Source organism: Mustela nivalis (assembly GCF_964662115.1).
Source record: "Mustela nivalis genome assembly, chromosome: 9".
In the NCBI taxonomy this organism is placed as follows: Eukaryota; Metazoa; Chordata; class Mammalia; order Carnivora; family Mustelidae; genus Mustela; species Mustela nivalis.
Genome location: NC_139028.1, coordinates 62,302,944 through 62,325,204, shown reverse-complemented (window position 1 = coordinate 62,325,204; position 22,261 = coordinate 62,302,944). Strand labels below are relative to the sequence as shown.

The 22,261-nt window shown below is 38.7% G+C and overlaps 1 protein-coding gene across 2 annotated transcripts in view; it reads left to right on the top strand.

Annotated features, from left to right (window-relative positions):
* RNF169 (ring finger protein 169) overlaps nucleotides 1–22,261 on the top strand; it is an 85,676-nt gene that overhangs the window by 51,269 nt on the left and 12,146 nt on the right. For both annotated transcript variants that reach the window (XM_082749679.1, XM_082749678.1), the window contains exons 3-4: nucleotides 5,701–5,847; nucleotides 9,986–10,104. In XM_082749679.1, coding sequence (XP_082605805.1) covers nucleotides 5,701–5,847; nucleotides 9,986–10,104 — 266 coding nt within the window. The remainder of the gene's footprint in view (nucleotides 1–5,700; nucleotides 5,848–9,985; nucleotides 10,105–22,261) is intronic.

The window sequence follows — 22,261 nt, the reverse complement described above, 5'->3', positions numbered from 1 at the left end:
TCTTTTTCAAAGTTATCTTTGTTCTTCCTTCTCTATATATTTTAGTATCAGCCTGCCAGTTCCTCCTCCAACACAACACCACCATCTTCTAGGATTTTGACTGGGATTGCATTGAACCTGTAGATCAATTGAGGCAGAATTGGCATCTCAATAATATTGAGTCTTCAGACCCATCAACATGATATATCCTGTTTTGTTTTTTTTAAATACGTCAGCAGTGTTTGTGGCTTTCAGTTTCCACATCTTTTGTCAGATTTATCTTAAGTATTTGATATTTTTGATGTTACTGTAAGTGGTATTTTTGAATTTTCATTTTCTAGTTGTTCATGTGAGTCAATGAAAACACAATTGATTTTTATATTTTGCTATTCTATCCTATTACCTTGCTAAAATTTCTTCAATATTTCTAGTAGCCTTTTTGTAGGTTCTAGTGGATGTTCTAGATGGAGCATTATTTGTCTGTGAATAATGAATGTTGTTCTGGGGGACTTTACTACCAGGTTTCAAGAATTGCTATGATGCTCGTCACTGAGACAGTATGGTATTGGCATAAGGAAAAGACATAAAGATAAATGGAATAGAATGGAATATAGTGCTGGAATAGACCCACTCATATATAGTCAACTAATGTTCATCAAAGCACAAAAGTAATTCAGTGGCAAAAGAATAGTCTTGTCCACAGTCGTGCTGGAACAAACTGAATATCCTATGAATATGTAAAAGTGAATCTTGATCTCTATACAATATACAAAAGTTGGTTCGAAATGGTCATAGACTAAACTTACAAGCTAAAATTATGCAGAAGAAAACACAGAAGAAAAAAACGTTGACCTTGGGATAGGCAAAGATTTTCTAGACAGGAACACAAAAAATCCTAATCACAAAAGAAAAAAATTGACATACTGGACTTTATCAAAGTAAAAATTTTTACTTGTTGGGGAACCTGGATGGCTCAGTGGGTTAAGCCTCTGCCTTTGGCTCAGGTCATGATCTCAGGTCCTGGGATCGAGCCCCACATCAGGCTCTCTGCTCAGCAGGGAGCCTGCTTCTCTGCCTGCCTCTCTGCCTACTTGTGATCTCTCTCTGTCAAATAAATAAAGAAAATCTTAAAAAAAATTTTTTTTTTTTTTTTTTTACTTGTTAAGGAAATAAAAAGGCAAAGCAAATACCAGGAGAAAATATTCTCAAAATGTGTGATTTGTATTCAGAATTTGTAAAGAACTCTTGCACCTAGCAAACAATAAGGTTAATAGTAATAATAATAATAATAATAGTGAAAGATTTGACCAGATACTTTACAAAAGAAAATATGCTTCTATACACATGGAAAGATGCTCAGTGGAATTAGCCTACAGGGAAATAGTTATTAAAGCCACAGTGGAATGTCCCCTTACATCCTTTAAAATGGCTAAAATTAAAAGGCTAACCATTCCAAGAGTGAGAATGAATATGAAACTATGAATCATCTGAAACTCTCATGCATTGCTAGTGGGAGTATAAAATAGTATGACCACGATGGGAAACATTTTGACAATTATGTTTTAATTTTAAACATATACTTACTAGGGACGCCTGGGTGGCTCGGTCAGTTAAGTGCTGACTTTGATTTGGGGTCATGATTTGGGGGTCCTGGGATTGAGTCCCACGTCAGACTCCTTGGTCAGCGGGGAGTTTGCTTCTGCCTCTGCCTGCTGCTCCCTCTGCTTGTGCTCTCTCTCTGACAAATAAATAAATAAATCTTTAAAAAACAAAAATTAAAAAATCCATATACTTACTATGTAACCCAGCAGTTCCACTTGTAGCTATGTAGCCAGGCAAAATAAAACATCTGTCCACAAAAAGACTTGTTTTTTTAGCAGCTTTATTTATAATACCCCCAAACTAAATACAACCCGAATGTCCAGCACTTGAATGGATAAACGAATTTTGGTGCTCTCAGGTATACCAGTTTAGACACATGAAAGGGGCACCTTAGTGGTTCAGTCAGTTAAATGTCTGCCTTGGGCTCAGGTCATGATCTCAGGGTCCTGGGATAAAGCCAGGCAGGCGCCGGGCTCTCTGCTCATCGGGGAGTGTCTTCATTCCTGTGTTCCTCCCCCTGCTTGTGCATGCTCTCTTTATCTCTTTCAAATCAATAAATGAAATCTTAAAAAAAACTAGTGAAGGCCAAGTAAAGATATTTTCAGGAAAAAATTACATGGTATTTCGTGGTAATGAGACTGAGTATGAGATGAATGTACCGAAGTCAGTAGTTTTTCTCTAAAAATTAGCATCTAAAAGTGGCAGTAAAAATCATTGCTTTTACAGTTGTAGGCAGCTTCACTTTGGCGCAGCTTGAGATCTCAGTTAGCTCCTACTGCCTGCCTCTTGCTGTTAGCATTGGGCTTCTCTGTTATGGCTGTGGCAGTGCCCACCATGGGAACTTGCTCAAGTTGTCAGGGGGGTTTAACACACTGCGGAGCGAACTTCGGTCCGTGGGAGGTTGGAGTCAATTGATCTGTTTCCCTTTTTCTCACTTCACACTGATAGTCTTGAGATGTGTTTCATGTGGTTTCTCATATTGTCCTTTGTAGCCAGTTACTGGACCAACTGTCACACCACTTTTATTGGCTTTCTTTCCGTGTTATGTTACTCTGTCCTTAACTCCTGCTCCCAAATAAGGTATTTATTATGCATGAGCCTTCTTCTCAGACTCTGTATAGCTCCCCCAAAAAAGTACCTATGTGGCCTCAAGTACTGAGGTTGGGAAACCCTGATCTCTGAAGCCAGTGGTTTGCTTTAAAATCCAAGCTCTGCAGTATTCAGTCTCTGCAAATTTTAACTGCTGAGTGTTAATATTTGGGTCTGTAAAATGATAATGATGGATACACACAGAGCCCTTAATGTTTGAATGAGGATAGCTCTATAAATCTAATGCCTGGACAAAAAAAAGTTCAGTACAGGGCAGCTATTGATAATTCTTTCTCAAGTGTATATGCTACTTTCTGACAGTCCCTGAGGCATTTTCCCAGAATATGAAAACTCTTTCCTAGAGACCCAAGTTCTTAAGTCCTTATGAAAAACTATCAGAAGGGACAAGAAAATAACTTCTACAGAACCCAGTATGCTCCATATTATTGGAGCTTATTTGTGGAGCACATTATTTGTGGAGCACTTATTTGTGGAGCATAACAAATAACATGGAGGACATCGGGAGATGGAGAGGAGAAGGGAGCTGAGGGAAATTGGAAGGGGAGGTGAACCATGAGAGACTATTGACCCTGAAAAACAACCTAAGGGTTTTGAAGGGGTGCGGGGTGGGAGGTTGGGGGAACCAGGTGGTGGGTATTGGGGAGGGCACGTATTGCATGGAGCACTGGGTATGGTGCAAAAACAATGAATACTGTTACACTGAAAAGAAATAAAAACAAAAACAAAACAAAACAAAAAGAACCCAGTATGGAGAAGACACAAACACGATTCGAGTGAAGATTTAAATCCATATGTGGGTTTTTCAAGTTTTAAATTTTTAGCTGTGTTAACATGACAGTGTTAGAGACTCAACATTGCAATGGAAAGGTGGTTTCACCAGCCATAGTGGTTGTCAAAGTTCATTGGCAAAAACTTTGAAAGCAACAGTAAACATTATTAGGAAGCAAAAGGATATACTTTAAAACACTGGTAAAACCAGAGGACATAGTATGCAAACTCTGATAACCACTAAACAAAACGCTAAAATATATAAAATAGGAAATTTAATAGTTTCAAGAAAATGACAATGTTTGTGTATGTTATTGGGGGCTCTCCAGTGCATTTAAGAGTTTTAGTAGCAATCCCTGGCTTCCACCCACTGTCTAGCAGTAGTATGCACACCCCACACCCTTAGTGGTGACAACGAGGCATTGTTAGATGTACCCTGGGAAGTAAAATCATCTTCAGATGAGAACCACTGAGATAAGCCTAGATTAGAATTCTAGCTCCAGGACTATGGCTCTGTGAATTTGAACATATTACCTAATTCCTAGAACTTCGTTTTCTCACATGAGATAATGTACGTATGTATGACACCTTATACCTAGGACTTGGGTAAATGATAGCAGTTCTTGCAATGCTAAAACTAGTTCTATTTTTTGCCACACTGCCTGTTCATATTGTGAAAATGAAATACCCGTTTGTGTAGCTGTTGGCCAATTTGTTGAACGAGAATTTCTCATCTAATATCATCAAAAGGCATTGAGCTTTCATGTGGGCAGTTAGCATTGATGTTAGGCTTACTTTCTCCCTGGTTGTGGATTTGCTTTTTTCCTCTTTGTGTTCTTGTTTGACTTGGGGCAAGTTGGGAGCACGTTGTTTCTTTTGAGCCCCTTCCTGACCTAACATTGTGTATGGTGTTCTTTGTATATTGGTAATCTCTTGAATTAGACTCAGTGTGTTAAAGACTAGTTCAGGCCTGTAGGAATCAGACCTATAGAAATTGGAAAGATAAGACTAAGTCTTATTGTTGTTTATTGTTATTGTTGATTTTGCTTTATAACCCTGAGGCAACAGCCAATGAAAAATATTTGTTCTTTAGGTTTATTTATTTTTTATAAATATGATTGAAAATATTAGTAGCCTAGAATTGCTTTGCTATTCATTATGGCATTTAAGTTTTATTAAAACCCCAGGCAGTGAAGAAAATAAAAGGAGATTTGGAAAGGAAACTTTTATTTTATTTTATTTTTAAGATTTTATTTATTTATCAGAGAGAGAGAGGGAGAGAGTGAGCACAGGCAGTCAGAATGGCAGGCAGAGGCAGAGGGAGAAGCAGGCTCCCTGCTGAGCAAGGAGCCCGATGTGGGACTCGATCCCAGGACGCTGGGTTCATGACCTGAGCCGAAGGCAGCTGCTTAACCAACTGAGCCACCCAGGCGTCCCTGGAAAGGAAACTTTTAATGTACTATAAGGACACAGCAAGACACTACATTAAGTACTTCATATTATCTCATTTATTTCTTACAACAGTATCTGCAAAGTAAGTAGCATTATCCCTATTCTGTAGGTGAGAATATGATCCTTTCTGATGCTTCATCTGCCCAAGATCATATAGCTGGTAACTAAGTGACAGAACCACCAGAACCCAGGTTTTTATTCCAAAGCTCATCTTATTTTCATAATGCCTTGCTGTCTCCTCTATATTAGGAGCATAGGCCTCTACCTTAAGTTTCTTTGTAAACCATGTAGTTTGACCTACCCTGTGGACCACAAGATAATAGCATAAATTGCAGAACATTGAAACTGTGATAATTTTTTCTGTTGCCTCTAGGACTGAAGAACTGCCTTGCCTCGCCCGCTTCTCTGGCCTTCTGTAGCTTCTATCTGGGCTCTTTACACTTAACGCAGTTAAATCAGGTTTATGGGAATAAGGAACGTTTTTAGGTTCAACCTTTTTTGGCTAAGTGAATCAATCTTATTTTTTGATGATGTATTATCTTGGCTTTTATCATTTCAGATTGCTCAAGAATGCAGAGCATTTAAATCTTAAGCCATGCAGTGTATGTTCGACAAGAATCAAATAAAAGCAGACTTACTTAAAAATTAAGAGGGCTTTACATCTAGTAAGAAAAATAGTCCCAGACTGCCATGTGATCTGTTCTGTTCGTTCTGAAATACTACTGAGTAGATGTTTTGAAGTCTGCCGTTGCCTAAAACTCTCCTTCACGGTGTGATTTGTATTTTTAGCTGAGAGAGGAAAAGTTACAAGAGGAGAAAACCTCTGAAGATCAAATCCACAAGCTGTTATCAGAGGATATGGAAACGGGGAAAAGGAAAATGGATGACCAGAAGAAGAGAGATGAGCCATTAGCACTGAAGACAGATCTGGAACATGTAAGTAGATCACCATCTTGATTTTGTCTCAAAATCAGTCGTTAGCCCAGGTCACTTGGGTCTGAAAACCTGGGTTGTTGAGCTATGAGGGTGGTAACAGTTGCTGACCGTGTAGTATACAAGTAGTGGAGAACTTAGTGTCCAGATGAGAGCTAGAGAGAATAATTCATGAGTGGAACAACAGACTTGGGTAGAAAGAGTAAGGGAATAGTCAGAGAAAAAAAATGAGTGAGGGGAGGGACATAGTATAGAATATTACTTGTGCAAATTTTATACGTATGTTGTCATTTTGACCTACGTGTTGTTATTTGATGTTTGAGTTTTGTACATCTTACATCCTAAGCTAGGTTTCCATAAAACTTGGATTTGATTTCCTGCTATTCTTTTTAATGCCTTAAGCAACATAGTGCTAGATATAAGGTAGGTCTTCAATATTAGATTACTTAGTTTAAACTAACCCTAATTAGACCTCTAATCTTGCCAAATCTTGCCTGAATTTTTTTCGTTACTTATTTACCAAGCAAATTCCTGGAAAAGGTTGTAGGTGGTATATTTAATGTATGTAAGAAAGCATTTTTGGAAGGCTCACTGGATGCTCAAATGGATAATTATAATTGAGTTTTTTTCTTTAGTATATCATACTGCATCAGACATTTTCTGTGGCTTGCTGTGTGTACTTAAGATAGACTTAGAGTTGTAATCTTTTAAAATAGTTTTTCATTGGGGCACCTGGGTGGCTCAGTGGGTTAAGCTGCTGCCTTCGGCTCAGGTCATGATCTCAGGGTCCTGGGATCGAGTCCCGCATTGGGCTCTCTGCTCAGCGGGGAGCCTGCTTTTCTCTCTCTCTCTCTCTCTCTGCCTGCCTCTCTGTCTACTTGTGATCTCTCTCTGTCAAATAGATGGGTAAAATCTTAAAAAAAAAAAAAAAGATTAAAATAGTTTGTCATTTAAACTTGTTAGTATTTCAGGTTAACTTTCTAATTAGCTGGGATTAATAAAGCTTTATTGTATATAAGATAGATAAGAGAGAATAGAGGAAAAAATCTCTGCACCAGAAGTTAGCCTTTTAAACATGTCCCAGCATTGTAACAGACTGTACAACTTTGGCCAGCTTAATTTCACTGTGCTTTTGCTTTACTCTTTGCAAAGGCATTTTTCCTGAACTTTAGGAAATGAAATTATTTAAGCTTTCTTGAATCAGTGGTATTTGCTGTTAACTGTGCATCTTTTATCCCAGTTATAACAATAATAATTATTACTTACTTACTTACTAAAAGTAGTCACTTAGATTTTGGAGGGTTTCACCCTTCTAAAAGATTCAGTTTAACAAACCTGAAATGTTTGCATTCTCTTAATCCTCTGTTCATTGGGAGCTACAAAAGGAAAAAGACTGGAGAGGATGCAATTTAGCTAGGAAGGTGAGAATGAAATATGATAGCCTTGTGCATACAGTGTGTTTTCTGACTAATAGCCCAGCCAGCCCCAACTGCGGTCTGTGATCTCTAGACTACAGCTCTGCCTCCTCACCCCAACAGGGCCATCCTTTAGATCCCTTAAGCAAAATGACCCAGAAGGACCTTTATCTTTAGGACAAACGGATCTTGACAAAGAGAGCTTACCCTCCACTGCAGTCCTTTGATATAAAGAACCTGCTGTTTTTGGCCTTGCCAGATCCAAGTTTCCTCCAGGAAATGATCTCTAGTATTAATTCATGTGAAGGCAAGGAAATGGCTCTAATTAATTTTTCTTTTGCCACTACTGGCTTTGAAATAGAAATCAACTGCATTTTGTAATCTTAAAAAAAATTGTAACCCAATTGTGATCTTAAAAGTAATCAGGAAGTATATAAATCCTCAGACTTGGTGGTTTTTTATTTGTTTGTTTGTTTTTGTTTTTGTTTTTGTTGGTAATAGCCAGTTTCACAAAATTTTATATGCAAAAACACATGGAATAAAAACTGACTTATGAACACTTGAAATTTTAGACTTCTGTGATTTTACCTCTTTTTCTGTTTGCTTTTGTCTTTTTGATTTTTAAATAGCTCTGATTTTGCTTTAAATGTCTCTTAAGAGTCTTCAGTATTGGAAAAATAATTTTGTCTGCCAAGACTGCATTAAAATTGGGACCGAAGAGAGGCTCCAAGAGAGGCTCAGTGGAAAGCCAGCTGAAGGGATTGTATTTTATATAAAGAATAGTATGATTAGAGCTGAACTGATTGTTTTACTTTTCTGCACCAAAAGACACCCCATTTCCTCTGGAATTATTTATTTACTTGACAGAGATCACGGGTAGGCAGAGAGACAGGCAGAGAGAGAGAGGAGGAAGCAGGCTCCCTGCTGAGCAGAGAGCCCAATGCGGGGTTCGATCCTAGGACCCTGAGATCATGACCCGAGCTGAAGGCAGAGGCTTAACTCACTGAGCCACCCAGGCGCCCCTCCTCTGGAATTAAACAAGAATTCTTTACCCCAGTGTTCAGGTCCTTAGTATGGTTTGAACTGCTCTTCCCATTGTTGTTCATACCCCCAAGTACTAGAAAACAGAGCTGTTTGAGTGCCCCCAAATATATAACTTTTTCTTTTCCTCCTTAGTCTTTGCTCTTACATTTTCTTCTAATTGAAATGCTTCCCTGCTTACCTGTTGAAAGACTATTCATCTGCCCATACCCAGTGCAAAACCTGTCACCCTCCTGGAACTTCGAGGGATTCCTCATTTGTTTCTCCCTCCTATTATTTACTCTCGCCCCTCCCAACTTCGTAAATTTACAGGACCAGTTTCATTCTCCTTTACATTATGCTTTTGTATCTGTGTTTCTCTACTAGGTTTATAAGTTTGTTGAGTAAGAGAAATGTATCCTCGCTATTTGAAAATCTCCTACAGTGTCTTATACATCACGAAGTGTTTGATTCATGTTTGTCAAGTTGAATTGAAATGGAGGAAAGTGCTTTTCCTAGAAGATTTACCATCTGTTGTTATCAGTTTGGAGTGGAAATACAATGGACATGGCAATTTATGATTTGTTATGGTACAGTTAATACCAATAACTGTGAATTGTTGGAAAACAATGTGGTATAACAATTTTAGTTACAGCAAAGAAAAAGTGAAAACTTGCTCATCACCCAGCAACTTAGAGATAATCCTTATGAACATTTTTGGTAACCATCCTTCCAGACTTCTTTTCTAAGTGCATATAAAGAAACTTCAAATGTAAATTGAAAAACTCAAAAAAGGAGTCTAAAATAAAATGAAGGTAACTGAATGAGTATCAAGAAAATGGAAAAAGCTGACTCTAGGGGTATTTAGAAGCCCTTGCGGAGAGAGTGGCATTTGAGATAGCCCTGAAGAGCTAATGAATATTTTTTAGGCAGGTAATGTGGCACAAAGAGTTTTAAGCAAAGGGAATAATAGCATGCCCAGAAGGGAGGCTTTGAAATGCTATGATGGTACACGGAGAGTAGAGTGATGGGATTCTATCCGCGTGCTTGATGGTATGGTAGGATCAGAGGGAAGAGAGGCCAGACGAACAAGACCAGTAACGAGATTTTTGCAACAGTCCAGGCAGAAGAGGATGAGAATCTAAAGAAAGACAGTGACAGTGACTATACCTGGGAAGAGTTAGATCTGACCGGCATTTTTAGGAGTGGAGTGGAGTAGAGTGGAACCGGCATGGAAGCAGCTTGGAAACGGACATTCTGAAGTCCTTGTGTTAGCTACTTACTAACTCTACAGTCCTCTACATTAACTGTTCTAAGCCTCAGTTTGCCACCTAGAGAAGGCGGATCATCTCTTCTTAATGGGGCTGATATTAAACACAAATGAAATAAACTATCAAGAAGTACTGGGTGTATTCAGAACCTCCATACTCTGTTATTATGACTTTGAAGAAAGGGAAAGGAGAGAGTAAGAGATGGCATTGAGGCTTCTAGCTGAGTTGATAGTGGGGCTTAGAGAAGAAAAGAGTGAACTGAATTTTGGCTGTATTAAGTTTGAGCCACATTTGGGATATCCAGATTGGGATCTTTAACAGGCAGTTGGAAACACAGGTGCTCAGAGAGACATGACCTATACCAGCTGAGAAACAGTAGCTTTGGGGGAGTCCGTGGACCCACCAAATTGTGTTATCTCCCTTGTCTCTTGCCAGTGTCCTGCACGCCTCTCAGATTCGGAGAACGAAGAACCTTCCCGAGGCAAGATGACACAGACCCATCGTTCCGCATTTGTTTCCAAGAACAACTCCTACTCCTTAGCTTTCCTGGCAGGGTAAGAGACTGTTACTGAATTCAGTTGCGGTTCTTTCGTTTTACAGTATGAGACTGAAGGGGACCGGGGCAGGAGGGAGCAAAAGTATTTGTTGCAGCCACTTTGTGGGAGATGGGAAGGGGGGAATGATGTGGGAATTGGTTTTCGGATATCCATTTGGAACATGGAGCTGATCTAAAAGGAAGTTTAACATATTTCTGGGATCCTCAGGGTAGGATTATGCTAATTTCTGTGCTGTGAAGTGTGGCCTTTCTATCCTAGGAGGGAACCACAAAGATAGCTTTTTTTAACAATATCCAACCATTCTCTCAGTGGACTTTTTTCTCTTCGTAGGAAGTGAAGCCAGAGTTCATTTTATTTTCAATGCCTAGAACTAAAATATATCTTGAATAGATTTCAAGAGGGCAAACTGAAAAGTTTCTAAGGCCTTCCTCAAGGAATCTCTTGATCCTTTAGACTTTGCAGGCTGTGGGGAGGAAAAGGAGGAGGAAACAGATGGATGTTGATGATGGAGGAATAATGAAGGACTAGATGGAAGGAAAAAGGAAAGAAGGAGGAAGGATGGAAGGAAAAAGAGCAGGAAGGGAGGTTGGGGGGGCGGGATACATAAATAGGACAAAGGGAAGAAGGGATGGCAGAAAAGAATCATTCACTCAGGAAGCATTTTGTGAACAGCAACTATGTGCCATGCTCTCTGTTTTAGTTTAAAATGAAAAGACTAAATAAATAAATAAATAAATAAATAAATAAATAAAATGAAAAGACATCATCTTATGCCATTTTGTTGTCTGTTTCTAGTTAAGACTGGCATTGCGCACCCTTATGTCTGGGGTTCCTCTCCTCCTTCCCAGCAGCCCCATAAGGTAGATCTCTCCTTCTTGCTGTCCCTGTGGAGATGCAACTATTTATTCTTTTATTCTGAGGCTTTTTATTTCTAATCACTAATAAATGGGACCCCAAAAAGCTTCCAAGTTTACAAATTTTATAAATTACAAACTATTGTGACCCTTGATGTAGTTTTTATATCTGAATCTCTGAATCTTTTTTGTATGTGTTCTTTTGGAGCAGTCTGATTTTCCTGTTATTTCTGAGAGTAAAATTCACTACCCCACCCCACCCCCGCCCCGCTCCCTTAAATGCCTTCCCTTCGCTAGGTAATGGTAACTCCTTTTTCCAGGAAGGCACTTTCCTAGAGTATTCAATTCATTTGACATTTGTTTAATGGTCACTATATTGTAGCCACTTAGGTCTGATTGATGTAATCAGAACCCAATAAGAAAGATGTAAGCCAGGGGCGCCTGGGTGGCTCAGTGGGCTAAAGCCTCTGCCTTCGGCTTGGGTCATGATCCCAGAGTCCTGGGATCGAGTCCCGTGTCAGGCTCTCTGCTTGGTGGGGAGCCTGCTTTCTCCTCTCTCTACCTGCCTCTCTGCCTGCTTGTGATCACTGTCTGTCAAATAAACATATAAAATCTTAAAAGAAAAAAAAAGGAAAAATGTAAGCCAGCATATTTTCCATTTATGGTAAAGATGAAACTCTTACATTGTGCATATGAGCTTGAACTGCAGATGCCCTCTAAAGTTAAAAAATTCAAGATTACCTAAGAATTTTTCAGCTGCTGATTGTATATATGGAGTTCCTCGTTTACAGCAGGCATATTTTAATGATTATAAGAGAGATCTACTGAAAAGAGAAAAAGATTGTATCATTCATTCCAGTTAAGTCATTATAAATACTCCTGAAAACAAGTAAATATTGCTTTTAGGCAGTTATGACTAGCTAATTAATAATCTCATAATTTGAAATGACTGAGAAAAAAGAGAACTCTTTATTAAAATCCAAGTATGATGCCAAGGCCAAATTGCCCCAATTGGTTATCACCAATTCCAGTCTGTACTCTTATAATTCATTCTTGTAAAGGGGGTGGCAGATTAATATGTCATTACTTAGAACTGCCTTGCAAGGAACTTAGAAAATTCTTTCTAAGGGATAAAATGTAAAGCTCTTATGAAGGGGTTTGCTTTTTTTAAATTTAAATTTAAATGTTTAAAAAGATTTATTATTTATTTGGGGGAGAGAGAGAGAGAGCGCACCAGTGGGAGGGACACAGGGAGAGGGGGAGAATCTCAAGCAGTCTCTGTACTGAGCACAGAGCCTGAATCGGGGCTCAATTCCATGATCCTGATATCACGACCTAAGCCAAAACCAAGAGGCAGATGCCCAACCTAGTGTACCACCCACATGCCCAGGGTTTGCTTTTGATTATGTGTGGCTCTGGAATCTCTGTAACATATCTTCTTTTCCTTCTCCTTGGCCCACGCTTGCCCTTACTCTGTTGAGCCACAATGGGACTACTTTATAGGAAAAGAGTCACTTAACATTTTACTATTAAGGAGTATTTGCAATTTGTCTTATACATTTCAGCATTCATTTCCAAATATCCAAGGTTGTGGAGTGAGTTCAGTTATTAGTACAATGATTAAAACAATTCATTGGTTTTGGTTGGTAGGCATATTATCTTTTTAGGATATAGTTCGCTGATGTCATGGAAAATTTAGGTTGGAAGATCAATTATGGTAATACTGTGAATTGCCTCTTTATGTAGTCAACATGCTTTTCTTCCTTAGATAAGAAAATATTTAAATTTCAGTTCCAAAGGATACTTAGAAAAATGATATGGACTTGTTAGTGCTGAAATTGTTGCCAGGTGAGCTGGTGAGATCCTCGGCCCTGAGGCCTGGACCCAGCCCATCCCATCCCAAAGATGTTGCTGAAGGCTCGGGGTCTCCTTGCAAGAAAGAATTCAAGGATTGATCAGACAGAACAGTTGAGCGGTGCAAGTAGGAGAATTTATGAAAGCGAGAGTCCACTGTTGAGATGTGAGGATGGGCAAGCTCTGGGAGAGTGCCCTGGGGTTGGGTGTCTGTCTCTTATTGACAGTTGTTCACTAAGGTGTGGGATATTTATCTCTGGGAGCAGGGTTTCACACCTTTCCTCCCTACTTGGTCTAGGTCTCTGGCCTTCTTTGTCTTGGATCTATCTGGTTTGATTTGGCTTCTGTGGCTTTGTTTTTGGAACACAGCCAGGATGGGTCTCTAACTTTCCCTGATAGCAGTAGTGAGCCATGATGTGCCTCCCCCTCTTGGCTGGCCTCCAGGCATCCTGTTAAAGCCTAACTAACTGCCTACTCTAACAAAATGGGATGTAGCTTTTGGATATATTAAAAAATAATTAGCATGGCGATGGTTGCACAACAGTGTGACTGTAAACTTAAATGGTTAAAATGGTAACTTTTATGTTATATATATATTACCACTGTAAAAAAAGTGTTAAAAAAAGTATTAGCATTTTTAATAGTTTTTGGATATTTCATGTGACGTTTTTTCCATGTGTTAAGCAACAACAAAAGAATGGGTTTTTGGAGCGCCTGAGTGGCTCAGTGGGTTAAGCCTCTACCTTCGGCTCAGGTCATGATCCCAGGGTCCTGGGATCGAGCCCCGCATCGGGTTCTCTGCTCAGTAGGGAGCCTGCTTCCCCCTCTTTCTTTGCCTGCCTCTCTGCCTACTTGTGATCACTGTCAAATAAATAAATAAAATCTTAAAAAAAAATAGGTTTTCTCTGTTAAGTTCTTATCCTAAAGAGAGGTCATATATAAAAGGTTTGGAAGTTTTTAAAACTGTATTTAAATCAAATCAATCTGCATTTGTTTTACTTATCTACTTCATAAATGTTTCTTAAGCCCAAAGGCATGGAGGTAGGAGTGAGTAGGCCTAATAGGATGGTTATTTTGGAAGGAATCCATTAATTGGTTCTGGTTATAAGTCTTGCCAACAGCTCAGTCTCTTTCTATGTGAAAAATTCAAAGCAAAGAGAGCTTTAAAGCACTGTTTGTAAACTTTTGCAGTCCTATTGAAAATGAAACTTCTTGATGGGAGGCAGATAGAGTAATACTTAATCCAAGATCATTTCTAAGTTAATCACAAAATATATGTTAATTGAAAAAAATGAACTTGAAGCGTAAGATATATCATTGTAAAGTTAAACTTTTGTTTTAAATATTGAGAAACTTTTTTGTTTGTTTATACTTATTTCCCTTCAGTCCTCATTCCCTTCTTCCTCACTAGAATCAAACAAAAAACCTGATTGCAAATTCTTCCAAAAGCTCAGGCTGAAAAAACTTTCTGTGTTGCGGTAGTATCTTTTCAAAAGGCTACATATCTACTTGCATTCTCCTCTTTGCTTTGGCTATCAGGAGGTTTAGAATTAGGACAGGGTTTTTAATTCAGTCATCCTGACTTTCCAACATGGCCTATTAAAAAAAAAAAAACAAAAAAACTTTCGGTATAATACTTTTTCTGTATTTATTACTTGATGTGATCTCTGTCCTCCGTTAAGGCTCAGTCTTAGGTATTTTTGCAGTAGGTTACTTTGGATTCTTCTTGGAAATAGGCATAATCATAAAAAGGAATATAATTCAACCATCTATCCTCTTTCCAGTTTAAAAAATGAACAACAACAAAGAAGATAGTAATCCAGCATTGCCAGTATTGCCATTCCATATAAAATTGTATCTTAAGTATACAGCGCCTAGCAGGATTTCTGGTACATGATAAGTTCAGTGACTATTACTGCCACTCTTTTGTTACATCCTTTTAAATATATATATTTTTTATTTAATTGACAGACAGAGATCACAAGTAGGCAGAGAGGCAGAGAAGGGGGGGGAAGCAGGCTCCCTGCTGAGCAGAGAGCCCAATGCGGGGCTCAGTCCCAGGACCCTGGGATCATGACTCGAGCCGAAGGCAGCGGCTTAACCCCCTGAGCCATCCAGGTGCGCCTGTTAAATTCTTTTAGAATGTGGACTCTTGGGGGCACCTGGGTGGCTCAGTGGGTTAAGTAAGCCTCTGCCTTCGGCTCAGGTCATGATCTCAGGGTCCTGGGATCGAGTCCCGCATCGGGCTCTCTGCTCACAGGGAGCCTGCTTCCCTATCTCTCTCTCTCTCTCTCTGGCTGCCTCTCCATCTACTTGTGATTTCTCCCTGTCAAATTAATAAATAAAATCTTTAGAATGTGGACTCTTAGAGCTGGAAAATATTTTAAATATTATCTAATTCTTTTGTTTTACTGATGAGAAAACTAAAGCCTGGAGAGACAACATGGTTTGCTAAATTGTAGATAGCTAGAACAGTAGGGATCTGAGAACTGAGGTTTCTTGGCTCTTCCTACTCTACCCCATTGTCCACCATTCCTTCGTATGGACCCCTCTGCACCTCTGCCCGTCTTCACACTGGACTTTAAATCTTTTGTGAACAGGGACAACATCTTATAGTTGCAGTGCTTAGTACAGTGCCTGGCCTATAGTGGAAGCTCAAGAAATACTTGGGGAGTAATCAAATAAGATAGGTCTTGTACCTGCGGCTAGTTAAACCGGAATTTTGTCAGAATCAACTGCCAGACTTGTGGCATTGGAGGGAGGGTTCTGGGAGCTGTTGAGGAACAGACGGGCTGGTGGCTATTTTATAGACTAGATTCCATAGGATTAATATGGGATTTGAGGAGTCTAGTGACCACATTGATAAGGCTTATAGAGTATAAAGTTGCTTTTAGCCTTCTAATGCATTAACAGCAGTGTATGGTGATACTTTTTATAGATTGTATAAAAGAAAAATCTGTTTCTCATTGAGTAGTAATTAAGCCTTAATTAAGTAGAAACGAACCACATTATTTTGTTTTCTAATGTCCAAATACTTTAAGCCTGAGTCTGTGGTTCAGAGTGGGACATATCAAGAGACCTTAAGTGCTTACTATAAGGTGTGTTGGTGGAGAAATAGTTAGTGATTGACAGACTCAGCAGTATTAAATGTGCCCAGTCAGTGTTGGAGTAAATTAAAATAAGCAGACTTGTCCCTCTTCCTTAAAATGAACAATGAAAATATAGATGATTTCCGGTAACAGATACCATACATATATGAGTGTTATGATATTGGAGGAATAGCTCTAGAACGGATGAAAGAAGGCAAAGCCAGAGAGGTGGGGATGGGGAGGCTGGTCTAGGAAGATGGTAGGGAAGTAGGAGTGTGAGCCCTAGTAAACTCAATTGACCCCTAGTAAACTCAATTGACCCCCTTCTGTGTCATATATATAAAATTCAGGTTGTTTTGGTGACCTACTGCTGGGCAGGGATTTTACTGAATAGTTTAAGATTCTTTCGACCTCTAAAATAGAAGCATCTAGAAGTGGCTTAAAGCAGAATTTTAAAGAGTGGAGAGAATGAGGCTGTGGCATGAAAATAAAGGGGGTGATGGTAGTTGGAAAGTTCTGTAAAAATCTAAGGATTAGACATAGCAAGTTGTATGTGGGGAGTAGTCCCAACAATAGCCATGGGGGAGTGGAGACTGGGAGAAAAGATGACATAGTGAGTTACAAGAAGCCACAGACTTGGTGATGGCATGGGTCATGTCCTGTGCCCGTGTGTGTGTGTGTGTGTGTGTGTGTGTGTGTGTGTGTGTTTGGGAGGGATAAAGGAATTGAAACAAATCAAGCAGATGGGCTGGTTATTAAGAGGACAAATCTTGTTAAAAGTAGTGGAATCTGGTTGAAAAGGGAAGCTAGCTTAAGGAGAAGTGATGTGGAATTTAGGGAGAGAGGCAGGATTATAGGTGTCAGTAATCTCTGCCGCACCAGCACAGAAATACTTGGTAGTTTTCAGAGGGCAGGATGGGGAGTGGTCGGGGTCTCTATCAGGGGAGCTAGTTTTTTTTTGTGCTTCCTGTCACGTTGAGTACTTTACATTCCTCATTTCATTTAGTTCTCACATCATTCTACAAGTTTTATAGTACTGTTTCCAATTTATAGCTAAGAAACATGCCGCTCAAAGACGTTAAGTAAATCACCCAAGAGCTTCTCACCTCATTAGAGTGACAGAGGTGGAACTGAACTCAGGTCTCTCTTTATATCAAACTTATGCACATTCGCATCAAACCATTGTCAGAACCCTTGTGACCAAAGACTCTGCACTTGGAACCTGGTTTTGAAATGATCTACCTTTGCAAAGGAAAGCTGCCTGCTTTCTGTTGGTTTAATTTATACTCTGTCTAGTTCTATCAGAGGTAAACAGAACCTGTCCAGTTATCCTGCCATTTGAGGGGTCTGAAGTGATAGAAATATTCTAAAATTGATTGTGGTAATGGTTAAATAACTGTGAATTAAAAACTATTAAACTGTACACTTAAAAAAAAGAATACTAGTGTATACCAGGCAGATAACCCAGATCATAAATATATAAAGGAAGGATTATAACAAAATCTCACCCATTTCTGAGCCTAAGGAAGCTGCTGCTTTCATTCAAGTATGTGTGTATGTGGTGGTAGTTGGGAGGGCTCATACATGCAGGTTAGGGGCTCAAAGGAGTCTCCTCTCCAGCCTTTAGCTTCTTGGTTGAACTCAGCTCTGTCAGATTTGAGAGTTTAATTAAAAAATTAATGTGGTTTGGATATGTGAGAGTGATGATTGAACAGTTGAGAGCATGAGCTGTCTAATGTTTTATACCCTTTAAGCAATGTTTTATAAGCATTAAATCTTCTAGCTTTCCAGCTGCATGTTTATACTGGCTGCCCCTCCTTTTCTTTGTAAGTCAGATTCATTGTGGTTGTTGGTATTTTTAGCCTAACTCTATATCCCAGAAACCATCTGGTCTCTTGGCAATGGAAATTTTAAGCCAGTTGCCTTTCAGACAATGCTGCTTTCTCTTGTTTATGGCTCCATTATGTTTTTGGAAAAGAGAGCTTCCCTAGATGTGCTGGGTCTGTTCTGTGGCAGAGTAGAATGAAAGATCAATATGCTGTGGTAGAAAGAGCACAGGCTTAGTATCTATAGAGAAATGGGTTTAAACCTTGGCTTCAGCTGTGTGACCTTGGAAGATCATTTCCCTCAGTTCTTTGTCTGTAAAATGAGGATGATGATGCTTGTCTTGTAGGGTTTCTCTATGTATTAAAAGTGATAAAATATATTTAAAGCAGCTCAGTGCCTGACAGATACTACATTCCTAATGAATGTTGAAGTTCTCTGGTTTTGTTTTGTTTTCATAAGGAGGAGAGAGGTGTTTCTGTACATAATTTTTGTTCATTTATAAGAAAATTTTTTAATTATATCCACTGTGTTAGGGTTTGGGGGTACAAAAATGGATGTGCACAAAGTAGTAAGAGTAGTTACTTCTTTTATTTTTGAGTTCTTCCAACCCTAAGAATATTATCAAGTTCACTAGTCCTGACTATTCTTAGTCTTGAATCCTGTTGCTGTGACCAAATACTACAATAATAATACATTTATGGCTATAAGATGCTTTTACCATCATGATTTTTGTGGCTCTTCATGTAACAACAATGTAAAAGGGGAAGAATAGAGTTATATAGAACAAAGTTTTTGTATGCTATTGAATTGCTATTAATTTTAAAATAGATTCTGCTATGCTATGAATTTTGAAATAGATTTTGTAAATTAAGATGTTAATTGTAGTCCCCATAGCAATCACTAGGAAATAACTACAACATATTTAGTAAAGTAATAAGAAAAGACTCAAAGTAGTACACAGAAAATATCTAATAGAAAAGAAGGCATTAATGGAGAATTTAGAAACAAAAAAGGTATAGGACATAGGGAAAACAAATAGCAAAATGGCGGAAGTAAGTCCTTCCTTATTGGTAATTACATTAAATGTAAATGACTTAAACTCTCCAAATAAAAGAGATGGTAGAATGGTTTTTAAAACAATATGATCCTAGGGGTGCCTGGGTGGCTCAGTGGGTTAAAGCCTCTGCCTTCAGCTCAGGTCATGATCCCAGGGTGCTGAGATCGAGCCCCGCATCGGGCTCTCTGCTCAGTGGGGAGCCTGCTCCCCTCACCCCGGCCTACTTGTGATCTCTGTCAAATAAATAAATAAAATCTTTAAAATATATAATATGATCCTAATAGGTGTGCCTGGTGGCTCAGTTGGTTAAGTGTCTGACTTGGTTTCAGTTCAGGTCGTGACCTCAGGGTTGTGAGATTGAACCCTGTGTTGGGCTCTGCACTGAGCGTGAAGTCTGCTTAAGATTCTCTCTCTCCCTCTGCCTCCCCCCCCCAAAAAAAATCCAACTATATGCTGAGACCCCTTTAGATCCAAAGACAGAAATAAGTTGAAAACAATAGGATAAAAGAAGATATTCTATGTAAATAGTGACCAAAAGAGAACTGGCTGGAGTAGCTTAACTAATATTAGACAATGTAGACTTTAGGACAAAAATTACTACAAGAGACAGGACAGGCATTGTATAATGATACAAATGTCTATCTGTTAATAAAATATAACCATTATATGGGGCACCTGACTGACTCCTTCAGTAGAACATGTGACTCTTGATCTCTGGATCGTGAATTTGAGCCCCATGTTTGGTGTAGAGATTACTTTAAAAAAAAAAAAAAGGAAGATATAATCATTGTAAACACATATACACGTAATAATAAAGGCACAAAATATGTAAAGCAAAAATTGACAGAATTGAAGGGGCCAGTAGGAATTTTAATGATAATACTTGGAGACTTTAATACCCACTTTCAGTAATAGATATAATATACAGATGAAAGGTAAACACGGATATAGAAGATTTTCACAACACTATATAACAGATAGACTTATCATATATAAGGCACTTTCCTACACAACAGCAGAACACACATTTTACTATAGTGCATGTGGAACAATCTCTAGAATAGACCATATGTTACAGCCTAAAGCAAATCTCAATAAATTTTAAGAGATCGGAATAATACAAAATACCATTTTTGACCACAACAGAATGAAGCTATAAGTCAGTAACAGAAGAAAAATTGGAAAATTCACCAATATATGGATATTAAAACAATACATTCAAAAAAGCAATGGATCAAAAGAGAAATCACAAGAGAAATTAGAAAATACCTTCAGAGGAATGAAAATGAAACCCACCATACTAAAACTGTTGGAATGCACTAAGAGTAGTGCTTAGAGGTAAATTTATAGCTTTAAAGGCCTAGATTTAAAATGAAGAAAAATCTCAAATAAATAACCAGATCTTCATCTGTGGATCCTCCCACCTGACTCACAGGCACTACCAGCACATTGTACACGTTATTCACACCTCCACCCTGTCGCCTGCTTCCAGTACATACTCCCAGTGGTAGTGAGAATGAGTATTGGTAGATGACTACTGTAGAAAGCCAGTCAGACTCTCTGGAGGAGGGAGAGACCACAAACTTGATCTTTAGTGCCACCCTTGGAAAAGCAGAAGGGATGCTTTGACCTGGTATGTTCCAGGATCAAGAGAAGTCATACAAGCTTAAGAATTCTGCCACAAGAGGAAGCAAGAAGCAAGGAGCAGCTGTACCCATAGAAGGTCTAAGAAAGCCTCAGAATCCCTACCAAGGCTGATGGAAGATACTTCTCTCCCAAAGGCAGTTAATGAAGAGGAATGGAGGAAGTGACTGCTACTTCAGATGTGAAGACAGTACTGCAACATTTCAAGAAGCATGAAAAACCAAGGAAATATGACACCATTAAAAGATCATAATAATTTTCCAGTAATGAATCCCAAAGACATGAAGATCTGTGATATACCCAATAAAGACTTCAAAATAGCTATTTTGGGAAGCTTAGTTAGCTACAAGAAATACAGAAAGACAGTTCAACTAAATCAGGACAACAGTACAATAAAAAAAAGAAAGAGAAATCTCACAAAGAGAAATCTTAGGGAAGAACCAAACAAAAATTCTGGAGCTGGAGAATACAGTGAATGAAAAGAAAAACACAGCGGAGAACATCAACATCAGAGTGGATCAAGCAGAAGAAAAGAGAATGAGAAACAAGTGAAGAAAGCCAGTATGACCTGTGGGATAGCATCAAAAGAAACAATTTGCAAATTATTAGAGTTCCAGAAGGAGAAGAGCAGGAGGAGGGAGTAGAAAAGTTATTTGAAGAAGTAAGAACTAAATTTGGGGAGAGGTTTGGCTGTCTATTTTGGGGAAGCTCACAGGTCACCAAACAAACTTGGAGAGTCTTCACCAAATTAGAAAGCAAGAAGTACAGTTGTCTTTGTTTGTAGATGATATGTTCTTATATACAGAAAATCCTAAAGACCACCAAAAAACTGTTAGAGCTAGTCAATGAATTCAGTAATGTTGCTGGCTACAAAATTAGCATACAGCAGTCACTTACGTTTCTAACACTTAACAATGGAATATCTGAAAAAGAAAGAAAACAGCCCCGGGACACCTGGGTGGCTCAGTCAGTTAGATATCTGACTCTTGATTTTAGCTCAGGTCATGATCTCAGGGTTGTGAGATCAAGCTCCGCATTGGGCTTTTGCACTCAGCCCGGAGTCTGCCTGAGAATCTCTCCCTTTCTCCCTCTCCCAACACACACACTCTCTCTCTAATGAATAAGTCTTAAAAAAAAAAAAAAAAAAAAGAAAAGAAAAGAAAAAAGAAATAGGTGGCTCAGACATCTGCCTTTAGCTTGGGTCATGATCTCCAGGTCCTGGGATTGAGGCCTGTGTCAGGCTTCCTGCTCAGCAGGGAGTCTGCTTCTCTCTCTTTCTCTCTCTCTCTCTCACACACACTCTGCCCCTCCCTCTACTTTGTGCTGCTCTCTCTCTCCAATGAATAAATTTTTTAAAAATCTTAAAAAAAAAAAAAAAAACAAACAGCCCTATTCACCAATAGCATCAAAAAACAAAAAACTTGGGAATAAATTTAACCAAGAAGGTGAAATATCTGTACATTGAAAACTGGAAGACATTGATGGAAGAAATTGAAGACACAAATAAATGGAGAGCTATCCCTGTTTATGGATCAGAGGAATTAATAATAAAAACTCTATACCAACCAAACCACCTATATCAATATTCTGATGACCTTTTTCATAGAAATAGCAGAAACAACCCTAAAATTTGTATGCACCCATGAAAGACCCAAAATAGCCTTTGTTCTTGAGAAAGAATAAAGTTGAAGGTATCACACTTCCTGACTTCAGACTGTATTACAAAGCTATATTAATCAAAACAGTGTGGTACTGCCATAAAAAATAGTCCAAAGAAATAGAAGCGAGAGCCCTGAAATAAACCAGTGCATGCATGGTCAGCTAATGTT